This window comes from Geospiza fortis, unplaced genomic scaffold, assembly GCF_000277835.1.
Source record: "Geospiza fortis unplaced genomic scaffold, GeoFor_1.0 scaffold432, whole genome shotgun sequence".
Lineage (NCBI taxonomy): Eukaryota > Metazoa > Chordata > Aves > Passeriformes > Thraupidae > Geospiza > Geospiza fortis.
Genome location: NW_005054436.1, coordinates 1259257 through 1271382, shown reverse-complemented (window position 1 = coordinate 1271382; position 12126 = coordinate 1259257). Strand labels below are relative to the sequence as shown.

Below are 12126 nucleotides of genomic sequence, written 5' to 3'. Positions count from 1 at the left end.
CGGTTGATGCGGGTGGATCCCCAAAGGCGGCGGTTTGGGGTTAATTCGGCACGGAACGGTGCAGACACCCCCGCGGGGCTCTCTCGGTTACCGGGGCTCCCCGGGACGGGCAGGCGTGGCTGATCCGGTGTTTGGGGATTTTTGTTCTCTCCATCCCCGGGGTGGTTCCCGTCCCCAGCCCGCTGCCGGTTCCTCCTCTGCGTTGTGCCTGGGATGGGATCAATGTGTGATTCCAAAGCATTCCGTGCCGGCCAAAGGGAAAATTATAATAATTACCGGGTGGTTTGGCAAATCCTGGGGTCCTGGAATCCCCGCAGGTGCCCGGAGAACCCAGGGATCCGCGGCATCAGGACCCTGCTGTGTGTGCCCGTTCTGCTCCAGGGCCAGCCCGGTGTCCCTGGGATATTGCTGAGCTCTCTGAAAGGCAAAAATGCCCCCAGTTATCCATGCAGGGAGCTCAGCCCGTGCTGGGGCAGGCACAGAGGGATGCTGAGCAGCTCCCAGGCTCAATCCCCCCAGTTATCCATGCAGGGAGCTCAGCCCGTGCTGGGGCAGGCACAGAGGGATGCTGAGCAGCTCCCAGGCTCAATCCCCCCAGTTATCCATGCAGGGAGCTCAGCCCGTGCTGGGGCAGGCACAGAGGGATGCTGAGCAGCTCCCAGGCTCGGAATTCCTGCTCTGGAGCTGCACCCAGCCCTGCTCAGAGCCCACATCCTTGGTTACCTCCCTGGTGGATTCATCACCCTGGCAGGGAGAGGAAGTGAGAGGAGGGTGGCAGCTGAGGCTGGCAGGCACAAACCCCCTAATTCAGAAATTCAGATGATTGTGCTGAAAAAGGAGCCTTTGCTCCAGTGCCGAGCTTTAACCCCCTCTTAACCTGTGAGCAAAACACCAAATAACATTTTTTAATGGCTTCAGGGGGATTTGTTGCATGGGAAAGCTGGAGCAGGGGCCAGATGGATTTTTACTTTTTTCTTTAAAGCACTCTTGGTTTTCTAAATAAAGTGGATCTGAAATAGCAGGAGCAGCCAGCACGGGTTCTGGCGCAGTGTCAGCAAGTATTGTTGGATATAAACAGCTGAGATCTCTGTCCTGGCAGCTGCTGGGACCAGCAATAGCTGGCTTGTGTTCATGGCAGCTCCTGACCACTGGCTAAACTCAGGCTTTTGACTCCTGCCTTGCTTCAAACCATTCCTGCCTCGAGGAGCTGAACTGTTTAAAAAAGAAAGAAAAAAATAAAAATTCTTCAGGCTTTTGGCAGATATAAACGTTGGAAATCATCTGGTAGCTGATCCCCTGAGATATTCCAGTGTCAGCTCAGAAATAAACTGTGGTATGTTCCTAATTTAGTTGTCCCATCTTTATTTCTTTTGCCTGTAGAAACAGGAAGTCGCTGATGCAAATTCGGTGCTGCTGACAGCAGAGTGTCGGGCTCGGTGTGAGCACAAGCGTAGGTTTGACTTGCCTTGCCTATAAAACCAACATTTGTGTCTTCCAGAACATCTAAGGAAGGGCTCAGGTTCGTGTGCTGTCTCAGGCAAGGAAATAATTTCATTTTTTTTTTGGTGGTTTTCTGAGAATTTGCTCACTCTGAGACTGGGACAGGCCAGCTCCTTCCCCAGACAGGAAGCTCCTCTTGCTGGGATGTGCAGGCTTTGGGGTAAATGATGATTTTAGCAATAAAATCCTTTCATTTTATTGCTCTGCTCAGCCTGTTTGTGGCACAGCATGTCCCAGGCTGAGATGGGAATAAAGGGCAGTTGATGGATGAACAAATGTGCTGTGAAAAGGAATGGCCCCTCTGGCCCTGGGTGAAACTGTGTTCGCTGCTTCTGCTCCACTGCTAATCAAAGTTCAATTGAATTGGAACGAGATTTAAATCCTGTGGTGTTGTCCTGCATCTCCAGCCCTGCACAGCGAGCTGGGAAAGTCTCCCTCATCCCTCTGGAGCACAGGGGGATGTGCACAGCAAAAATGACTCTGGGATGATCTGTAGAACAAAAAAAAAATAATTTTGGATGGTCCGTGTGTCTCATCTTCCTCTTCAGAGAAGGGAAACAAGCTCTGATAATTTGCACTGAGACCTGTGAAGCCGATTTGTCACTTTCTGTGGAATTATTTTATATTTACAGGCCAGTAGACAAAACAGTGTCTAGGTGCAGTCCGGGCAGGTCTCCTGTGTGGTTGTTTTTATTTTCCTTGCTGAATGTTAATCTCTGATTTAGTTACAGCTCAATCTTTTTATTTCCCTCCGTGTGGGTATCCAGGCAGCAGAAACAGCTCCATCCACAGGGCAAAGAGCACAGGGAGGGTGAGGCAAGAGGAGGGGCTGACATCCAGGACTTTGGGTTGCCTGCACTTAGCTCTCATTTTGCTGCCAATTTACCAACTGACTTATCTTTTAAGTTGCCCTAATGCCACCCATTAAAAGGAAATGAAAATGAGTTCACCATCTGCCTGACAGCGGCAGGTTTGCCCAGCTGCTGCGGGGCACTGGGGATGGCTCAGGAAAAACAAGGCAGGACTTGTCAAATGCAGGGAGAGGGAGCATGGGAGTCCCAAGGAACGCTGATTTTGGTGATTTTGGGGTGTTAATCCCACCCAGAGCTGAGGGATGTGCTCCTCCAGCAGCTTCCTTTGCTGCCAGGGGTAGGAAGCAGTTTTCCAGTTTTCCATCTGCATTTTCTGCCCGGTAATCCTGCTCAGAGCTGCACTTTGGGCAGTGGGGCTGATCAGATTAGAGCCTTGCCGGGGATCAGTGCTGCAGAGCTTTGTTTGAGTCAGTTTGATTTGAGTTTGAGTCAGGCTGGTTTTTAAGAGAGCTGATTTCGAGCACAGGCTGCACTGCTGTGTGGTCAGAAGAGGACTGGTCTTTACAGCATTTTCAGATTGTTTTGCTCAGGAGACCACAGCTATGTGCAGCCCCCAAAAACCTGTAAGAAAAAAAAAGTAATAATTTGGTTGCCAGTGAAGTCAGGTGCTTTAAGTGTTAAATTTACCCAGTTTTGCTGTCACAAAGGCAAAGCCAAGATTAGCTGGTGACTCTCCTGGTAGTGCCAAGCAGAGGTGACAGTGGGATCTCAAACAGATTTCTCCTCCAGAGCAGCTCTCTGGCCATGTAAAAGGCCATGATGTGATTTAAGTGTTGCAGCAGATGGAACTGAAACCCAGAGAACAGATTCTGGTTGTGCTTGCAGGATCCACGAGCAAATCAGTTTGGAGAGATCCCTGTGGTGACATTTCCAGTGTTACTGTTCTGATGGCTGGGGAAAACACTGCTCTGTGTGCCTGCTGCCCTGTCTGAGCGTGGCACAGCCACCCTGGCAGTGGCTTTTTGGGGGGAAATCCCACATTTTGTGAGCAGGGGTGGCAGAGCCAGCCCAGCTCTGTCCTGGCTGTGCTCCCAGGGGAGCTCAGGTTTTTGCAGGGCTCCCAATTGAAGATGCAGGGCTGGAATTAAGGATGCAGGGCTTCCAATTGAAGATGCAGGGCTGGAATTAAGGATGCAGGGCTTCCAATTGAAGATGCAGGGCTGGAATTAAGGATGCAGGGCTCACAGTTGAAGATGCAGGGCTCACAATTAATGATGCAGGGCTGGAATTAAGGATGCAGGGCTCACAGTTGAAGATACAGGGCACACAATTAAAGATGCAGGGCTGGAATTAAGGATGCAGGGCTCACAATTAAGGATGCAGAGCTGTTCATTGCTCTGATGCTGTGGAGTTTCAGCTTCACTGGGCTCTTTTTTCGGCGTGTATCTGGAAGCCATCCAGTGGGGTTTTGTGCACAGTGTGTCCCCTGGTTCAGCATGGACAGAGGAGGAAGCTGCTTCTCTTCCTCCTCTCCCCTGCCCCCCGCAGCAGGGCTGCCTCTCCTGCTGCAAGGAGGGAGAGAAGGGCTGGGAAAAGGCCTTGTTTGTCTTGTGACATCAGTGCTGGGCTCGTGACTAATGCTGGATCTGCCCCACATCCTCTGGAAATGAGGTGAAAACTGTGCACTTTGAAGCAGCGCGGCTGAGAGGGCTTGTGAACAAAAGCAAAACTCGGAGTGAGAACTTGAGGTTTCCTCTCAGAGGGGATCCGGGGTCAGCTCGGCTGAGCAAACCCTGCCTTCCTCCTGGAGCACTCTAGGGATGTTTTGGGAAGGATCCCCTCCTCCAGGCAGGGCTTTGAGCTTCTGCAGGCTGCAGAAGGAAGCTGTGTCCAGGCCACCGTGGTGATTCATGCTGTAAAATCTTTTTGATGAGTGCTGATAAGATAAAACTGCCCCGGTGACTCTGCTGCTGCCTCCCTGCATTCCCTGGGCATTACTGTGCAGGGAGCGTGACCTGTCTCCTTGCTCGGTGCAAAGCATCACTAATGGAAAGTTTGTGACTTTCAAGACTTTTTCCAGATGACATGCAGCAAATGGCTTGCGTGCCTGGGCCTCTTTCCTGTGTGGTGGCTGCAGAGGAGGCTCTGCAGAGCTGCAGAGGAAGAACAGGGGCTGTTGCTGCAGAAGCAGCTCTGCCGCCTCAGCTCGTGCAGCTGCTCCCTTTGGCGTGTGCCAGGGTGGCTCAGGCTCTGTGCTGGGGTGATCCTGAGCTTACAGATGCTCCTGGGAGCAATTCAGGACTCCAGGAGGTCCTTGCAGATGCATTTGGAGATACAAACCCGGTAGTTTTCCCCTGGAGTGTGTGAGCTCCCAGCAGAGCAGTGGCTGTGTGCTCACAGCTGGGACTTTGGCCAGGAGCTGACTGCAGTGAGAGCCTGGGCAGTCCTTTGTGTCACTGAGTGGTGTCACTACGAGGTTAGAAGGTGGAAGTTTCATGTCCTTACACATGTAAAGAGCCCTTAAATGGAATAGAAACTATTAAGGAGCGAGTGTGGCAACAGCAAGAGGCTGTTGTGCAACCCAGCTGTCTGTGCTAATGTCAGGGTGCACTGCTGGCCATCCTCAGGGTGCAGAGCTGGGCTGGAATGATTCTCCTGGAACTGGTAGAGCTTGTAGTAGCCAGCCATAAACCCTGTGTGGCACCTGGGGATGGAGTAATTGTGTCCTGTCCGTGCAGGTTGTGGACAGCAGCAGACATGGAGAGGCTGGTGGAGCGGCTGGAGAAGGCTGTGGAGCGCCTGGAGAACGTGTGCCAAGGCCCTGGCATGTGTGGAGATGCCTCTGCCAAAGGTGAGGCCCAGGGCACCTCCCAGGGCAGTGCAGAGCTGGCACAGGGCTCGCTCTGGGGGAGCCAGGCTGCAGGGGGCTGCTCCCTGGAGGTAAAAACTGTGGCTGCAGCACTTGCTCAGCCTCCTGCAGGTGGGAGGTGCAGCCTGGGGCTGTGGGGTACTCCTGGTGATCCCTGTGCTCTGTTTTTTTCCACAGGAGTGGCTCAGTACGTGCAGGCTTTCGATGCCCTTCTGGCTGGGCCAGTGGCTGAGTACACCAAGATCAGCAGAGAAGTTGGTGGGGATGTGCAGAAGCACGTAAGGACTCCTGTTCCCCCTCTGCTCCAGGGGTGCTGCCTCTCCTTAGGGCTGGCAGGGCCACATTTGCTGTCAGAGTCTGCATTCCTCTAGCACTGCATCCCAGGACCTTTACAATCCCTGAGGGTTCAAAGCAGATGCCCAAATAACCTCCAGGTTGCCACCTACACACCCAGGGTGAATCAAACCTTCTCCTGGAAATCCTGAAGTGCCTGGCTGTGTCCAGACCTTGGGGCAGGCCTTTAAAACTCCCCAGCCCTGAGCTGTGCTGCTCTGCTGAGGCTCCTCTGGGGATGGGTTCCTCCAGGAATGCGCTCTGGGCTCGGTGTGGTTGGTTCCTCACAGCTGGGGTGGTTTGTTCGTGTTCCACAAAGGAATCTCCCTCATGTTTGTGTCTGTCCTTAGGCTGAGATGGTCCATGCAGGCTTGATGAGCGAGAGGGCTCTTCTGGTGGTGGCATCTCAGCATCAGCAGCCAGCAGAGGTGAGTGTCCCAGTCCTCCTCCAGTTCCTCTCTTGGCACAGCTGTGGTGGTGTTCACAGGGGTCTGAGGATGAGGGAGGAGATGAGGATCTGACTCCATGTTTCAGGAGGCTGATTTATTATTTTATCATATATATTATATTAAAACAATACTAAAAGAATAGAAGAAAGGATTTCATCAGAAGGCTGGCTAAGGATAGAAAAAGAAGGAATGAATAACAAAGGCTTGTGACTGACCAGACAGTCTGGACAGCTGGACTGTGGTTGGCCATTAATTAGAAACAACCACATGAGACCAATCACAGATGCACCTGTTGCATTCCACAGCAGCAGATAATCAATGTTTGCATTTTGTTCCTGAGGCCTCTCAGCTTCTCAGGAGGAAAAATCCTAAGGAAAGGATTTTTCAGAAAATATCACGGCTACAGCCCAGCTGTGACAGCCCAGGATCCCCCAACACTCACAGCCACCCCTGACCTGAGGGCAGAGGCTTCTGATCAGGGATTTCCCACACTCTGAAGGCATGAACTGCTCTGGGTGCTCCCCAGTGTTGTGCAGAACCCTGGATGTTGGTTCTGGGAGCTGCAGAGCTGACATTTCCCAGTTGTTACAGCAGCTGTGGGGCTGTCAGCTCCCAGCCTCTGTCTCCAGTTTCACCTGGCACCAGCTCTGCTCAATCAGTGCTCCCTGAGAAGCTGCAGACAGGAGCTTGTCTGAGCCAGGAGCCACCCTGGGATTTGTGGAGCTCCTGCTTTTCATTATGTGATGCTGCTCAGAGACTTTCAGGCATCAAACTCCTCCAGGAGCAGAGCACACACTTGTCTCTGCTGAATGGCCTCTGAATAATGGCTGGGCTTTTAGGATTGATTTGTCCTTAGCAGGTAATTTAACACTTTACCCTGGGCTGCTGCTTCTCAGCAGGATGTGTGGCTGAGAATCTGATCCTGAATGCATTGGCTTTTCCCTGCTGAGAACTGTATTTTCCTGAGCAACAGGATCCCACCTTGCTTTTCTTTGCAGTTATTATCTCGCTCAGTCGTGGCTTCTACTGTTACATTGTAGGAGCTGGGTTTCTGTGCTCCTTTCCTGTTCACTGCAAAATAGATCTGCATTTTTCCCCCAAAATCAGCGTTGGAGGGTTGTTCTGTTCCACCAGGCTTGCTGGGGTGCAGCTCTGTGCAGCCTCTGTGAGAACCTGCTTACAAATCCCACGGACACGTTATTTAAATAAAGGATTATGAACAAAGAGCAGCCTTAATCTAGGGTAGCTCTTTGTGCAGGTTGTCTGGCAGGAGTCTAATTCTGGAGCAGCCAGTTTAAAATGCAAAATGTGTGAACTCTCAGTGCTTGTGCTGAAGAATTTCCCCATCCTGTGACTGGAATGTGCTGCTGGGCTGGAGCTTCTGAAAGTGTGGTCTGGCCAGCGGTGCTTGGGACCTCTCAGTTTTCATCTAAACAGAGATGAGAAAGCAGCAAAAGCAGAAGCTGAGGTTTTGGAAGGCAAGTTTTGCCCAAATTTGTCCCTCTCTGCTGCCACCAGCAGGAGACTCTCCCATGCAAAAGGAAGGAAAAGTTTCCTCAGAGGCATCTCTGGAAATGTGGAATTGGCTCTTTGCTGTCTCTGACCCCAGAGCACTTCTGGCAATTCCAGTCAGCATTCCAAGGGAACAGCACACAGGAACAAATTTTTACCATCCAAATACTGAAGGATTGACTCGAGAAATAACTGGAATCCTCAAATCTGGCTTGGTGGGGGTGACCTTAGAACTTGCTGGGACTCTGGTTGTGGGGCGGGCTGTGGGTGCCAAACCTGCCCAGCACCCCTTTCTCTGAGGGTTCGTGGAGGAGAGGGAAAATTTAACAAACTGTGTTGGAACAAAAGAACCCAGGGAAGGCAAATGCTATTTCTGTCCTCGTTACTAACAAGCTTTGTCAGTGTCTCCTGGATTGAACATGAGTCACAGTTCTTGGCGTTCTCCCACGGCGCCGATCCGATGGGAGCAATGACTTCAGCCTGGAGGAGCTGGGCTGTGGGACCAAGCCTGGCTTGGACAGGGCCAGGCCTGGACAGGAGCTGCAGCAGTCACTGCTGCCAGTTGGAATCTTGTTCCGAGTCCCCATCAGCTCAGCTGTGCTGCCATTCCAGAGCCGTGCTAATGAATCTCTTTAATTGTCGCTGTCCCTGTGTGTCGTTTGCAGAACGCTTTCTCAGAGCTCCTCAAGCCCATCTCGGAGCAGATCCAGGCTGTGCAGAACTTCAGGGAGAAGAACCGTGGCAGCAAACTGTTCAACCACTTGTCAGCAGTCAGTGAGAGCATCCCAGCCTTGGGCTGGGTGGCCATGGTGAGGACTCCATGGGAAGGGCATTTCCTCGGGCTGCTGGGGAGAGCCGGGTGGGCTGCTCAGTGCCAACGTGTTCTCTCTGCTCTAGGCTCCAAAGCCCGGTCCTTACGTGAAGGAGATGACTGATGCTGCCATGTTTTACACCAACAGGATCCTCAAGGAGTACAAGGACGTGTGAGTTCACCTTTTCTCTTAGGGCTGGTGTTGAGCTTGGCCAGCTGGGGCTGTGTGACCGTGTTCACTGGAGTCTGAGGATGAGGGAAGAGATGAGGATCTGACTCCATGTTTCAGAAGGCTTGATTTATTATTTTATCATATATATTATATTAAAACTATACTAAAAGAAAGGATTTCATCAGAAGGCTGGATAAGAATAGAAAAAGAATGGAATGATAACAAAAGCTTCTGTCTCGGACAGAGAGTCTGAGCCAGCTGGGCTGTGATTGGCCATTAATTAGGAACAACCACATGAGACCAATCACAGCTCCCCCTGTTGCATTCCACAGCAGCAGATAATCATTGTCTACATTTTGTTCCTGAGGCCTCTCAGCTTCTCAGGAGGAAAAATCCTAAGGAAAGGATTTTTCATAAAAGATGTCTGTGACAGGGCTGCTCCAGCATCTGCCCACAGCTGCTTTCCCCAGCCTTTAATTCCTCCTCTTTGTGTTCTCAGAGATAAAAAACAAGTGGACTGGGTCAAAGCTTACCTGAGCATCTGGACAGAGCTGCAGGCCTACATCAAAGAGTACCACACCACAGGGCTGACCTGGAGCAAAACAGTGAGTGCTGCTGCAGCAGGGAGCTGGGGGGGTCAGCATGGCAGGAGCGAGCTGGTTCCAGCTCCTTTCCTCTTCCCTGCTCTTCCAGGGTCCTGTGGCCACAGCAGGGGCTAAAGCAGCACCTGCCCCCCCGGCTGGGCTTGCACCCCCACCTCCAGGGCCTCCCCCTCCTCCTGCCCCCGTGAGCTCCAGCACAGACGACTCGGCCTCGCGCTCGGCGCTCTTCGCGCAGATCAACCGGGGAGAAGGGATCACCTCGGGTATGTCAGGGCTCAGGGAGGGAGGGACTGCTCTGCTGCTGCTCCCTGTTTTCCTGCTGCCCCTCAATGCACCTGCTTAAAAAGGACACAAAAACCCACCTGGTCCCAGTCTGGGGCTGGTGCTTTCCCAGGGACAAATGTGTAGGGTAAATGTGGGGTAGATATGTAGGGTAGCAGCCCTAGAAGGTTAATGAGTAGGAGGAAGATTATGAGGAATGTTAAAATTAGGGCTCATTTGTGTCCTTTTTTGTCTAAGGGTATTATTAGTTGTTTTGTGACTAGGTTGATAAACCATAGCTGGAGGGTTGAGAGTCGGTCAGTAATTCATTGATTGTCTCGGGAGGGTAGTAAGAGAGCTGGGAATGTTATTGAGATGAGGATTGTCACCCTCATCTGCCAGGTGGAGCAAGGCTTGAACTTCCACCTGTAAACACCTGAGGCTGAGCCCTTTGGTTACCTGCATCTTTCTGGTGCAAAAAGTGCAATTTGGCAGCTGTTGTTTGCACAGAATTTTTCCCGTTTTTGTGTTCCCTGGTGAACACATCAGTTCAGGAGGTGCTGGCCTTGGGGCTTTTTCCAGCTGCAGAGTGGAAGAGCTCTGTGGCACACTCTGGTTCTGTGGTTTATGTTGTGTTCTTGTCAATATTGCAGCAGCATTTCCTGCTTCCTCCTTCCCTTCCTGTCACTCACACTTGGGCTTAACTTAGCCCCAGCCTCAGGAGTTTGTGTTTTGACAAGAGTTATCTTGGCTGGTGTAACCACTGATGCCTGGTGTTTGGGGAGCTGCATTCCTGGAGGGGACCTGGCTCTCAGCTTTGCCTTCTCTTGCAGGCTTAAGGCACGTCTCAGATGACATGAAAACCCACAAGAATCCAGCCCTGAAGAACCAGGGGGGCCCTGTGAGAAGCGGCCCCAAACCTTTCACTGCTCCCAAACCAGCCTGTAATGCAAACCCCTCCCCAAAGGCACCTCCATTGCTAGAATTAGAAGGCAAAAAGTGGAGAGTGGTGAGTGCCTGGTGCTGGCAGGAGTGGGTTGGAGGGATGGGAGCTTTGGAGAAGCAAAGGGGGCTCTTCTGGAGAACTTTCTCCTAAGAGGCACCAGCCTGAAGGCACCTGTTTGTTTTTTAAGGGATTTTCATGGATTAATTGCTCTGCATTCAGAAAATGAAGTGTGTTTCTTCTGCCTTTTCAGGAAAACCAGGAGAATGCCACTAACCTGGTCATCAGTGACACAGAACTGAAGCAGGTAGCATATGTTTTCAAGTGCACAAACAGTACACTCCAAATCAAAGGCAAGATCAACTCCATCACCCTGGGTGAGTGGGGAGGGCTCTGAGAGCTGCTCCTGCCTGCTGGTGTGTGTGTGTGTGTGTGTGTGCAGGAGCTGGAGCCTCCAAAACCTCTGTGCCCTGATCTGCTTTTCTTTGCAGACAACTGCAAGAAGCTGGGTCTGGTGTTTGATGACGTGGTGGGCATTGTGGAGATCATCAACAGCAGGGATGTTAAAGTTCAGGTGAGTGCCCTGTGCTCTCTCCTGGCTCTGGAGCAGTTGTATTTCCAGACCAGGAGTGTGCAGCTGTGGAGAATACCCATGAAACACCATCTGTCCCTTGGGAAAGGGCTGCAATTCGTGTCTTTGAGCTGTTTCAGGGTTTGGGTAAGAGCTGAGGCTCTGTGAGGTGGAAAGCACATTTAGCTGCCAAAGCAGGAGCCCAGCAGCAAGTTTTATTCCAGTTCAGTTTGGACATCTGATTTGGGATGGTCAGTTTGCCCAATGCTGGCTCAAGTTTTGTTCTAAAGAAATCAGAACAAGAAATTGGGGAAAATTCAGACAAAAACTTTGGATTTTTGCTAAAGGTGGGAATATTTGAATCCTGTGCGATCATCACGGGGAGGGCTTGGAGTCCAACCTCTCGCCTTGAAAGAAAACACCCCCAAAAATGCTGTGGCTGTCCAGTTTCAGCTAATTCTGCTCTGGCCCTGCCAGGTCATGGGTAAAGTGCCAACGATTTCCATCAACAAGACAGATGGGTGCCACGTGTACCTGAGCAAGAGCTCCCTCGACTGCGAGATCGTCAGTGCCAAGTCCTCGGAGATGAACGTGCTCATCCCCACCGAGGGGGGCGACTTTGTAAGTGCAGTCCTTGGGCAAGTGGAAAACTTTGCAACTGCTGCTTTGGAATCCTCCTGCAGGGAATCCTCCTGGGGGATGCAGGAGTTGTGTCTCGATAAAGCCCTGCAGGGAGTGTTGGTTACTGCGGGGTTTGTGGAGTTTGGAGGTTGTGAATGATGAGCTGATTTGTAAAAATAGCAAAAAACATCTGTAAGTAAGATTATTGCTGGTTTGTGAGAGCTGCTTCTTCCTCAGGATCTCTTGGGGGCAGAATAGGCACCAGTGATGGTACAGGAGGTAACAGCACAAAGCTGAGAAAAGAAATGCCTGAAGCAGTGGGAGTGGTTACTAATCTCAGCCATAAATGGATTTTTGACAACAGTTTTCTGTTTTTACCCTCCAGACTGAATTCCCTGTCCCAGAACAGTTCAAGACAGTGTGGAACGGTCAGAAGTTGGTTACCACTGTGACAGAGATTGCTGGCTAAGCTGAAAAGCTCCAAGGCTCTCACCCTCCCCTGGCCCTGCTGTGGGACAAATCTGCTTTCAGATGATTCTCTTAGATTTCTTGTACCTTTCTGCTCTCAAACTGCTTCTCTTCTACCCGAGAGACACAGCTGCCTGCCATCACTGAGGTTCCTCTGCCTGGGGCTTGGGGTAGGTGGTGGGTGTCACCTCTCTCAGCAGGA

The 12126-nt window shown here is 51.5% G+C and overlaps 1 protein-coding gene across 1 annotated transcript; it reads left to right on the top strand.

The window, feature by feature from the left end:
- The first annotated feature begins 5053 nt into the window (after nt 1-5053).
- On the top strand, nt 5054-12120 carry CAP1 (cyclase associated actin cytoskeleton regulatory protein 1). The gene is made up of 12 exons (XM_005427166.2): nt 5054-5163; nt 5359-5459; nt 5865-5942; nt 8141-8284; nt 8373-8458; nt 8958-9063; nt 9152-9323; nt 10155-10330; nt 10518-10641; nt 10756-10838; nt 11313-11456; nt 11842-12120. The coding sequence occupies exons 1-12, from the start codon at nt 5070-5072 to the stop codon at nt 11923-11925; spliced, it is 1392 nt and encodes a 463-aa protein (XP_005427223.2). The 5' UTR covers nt 5054-5069; the 3' UTR covers nt 11926-12120.
- Nucleotides 12121-12126: the final 6 nt, after the last annotated feature.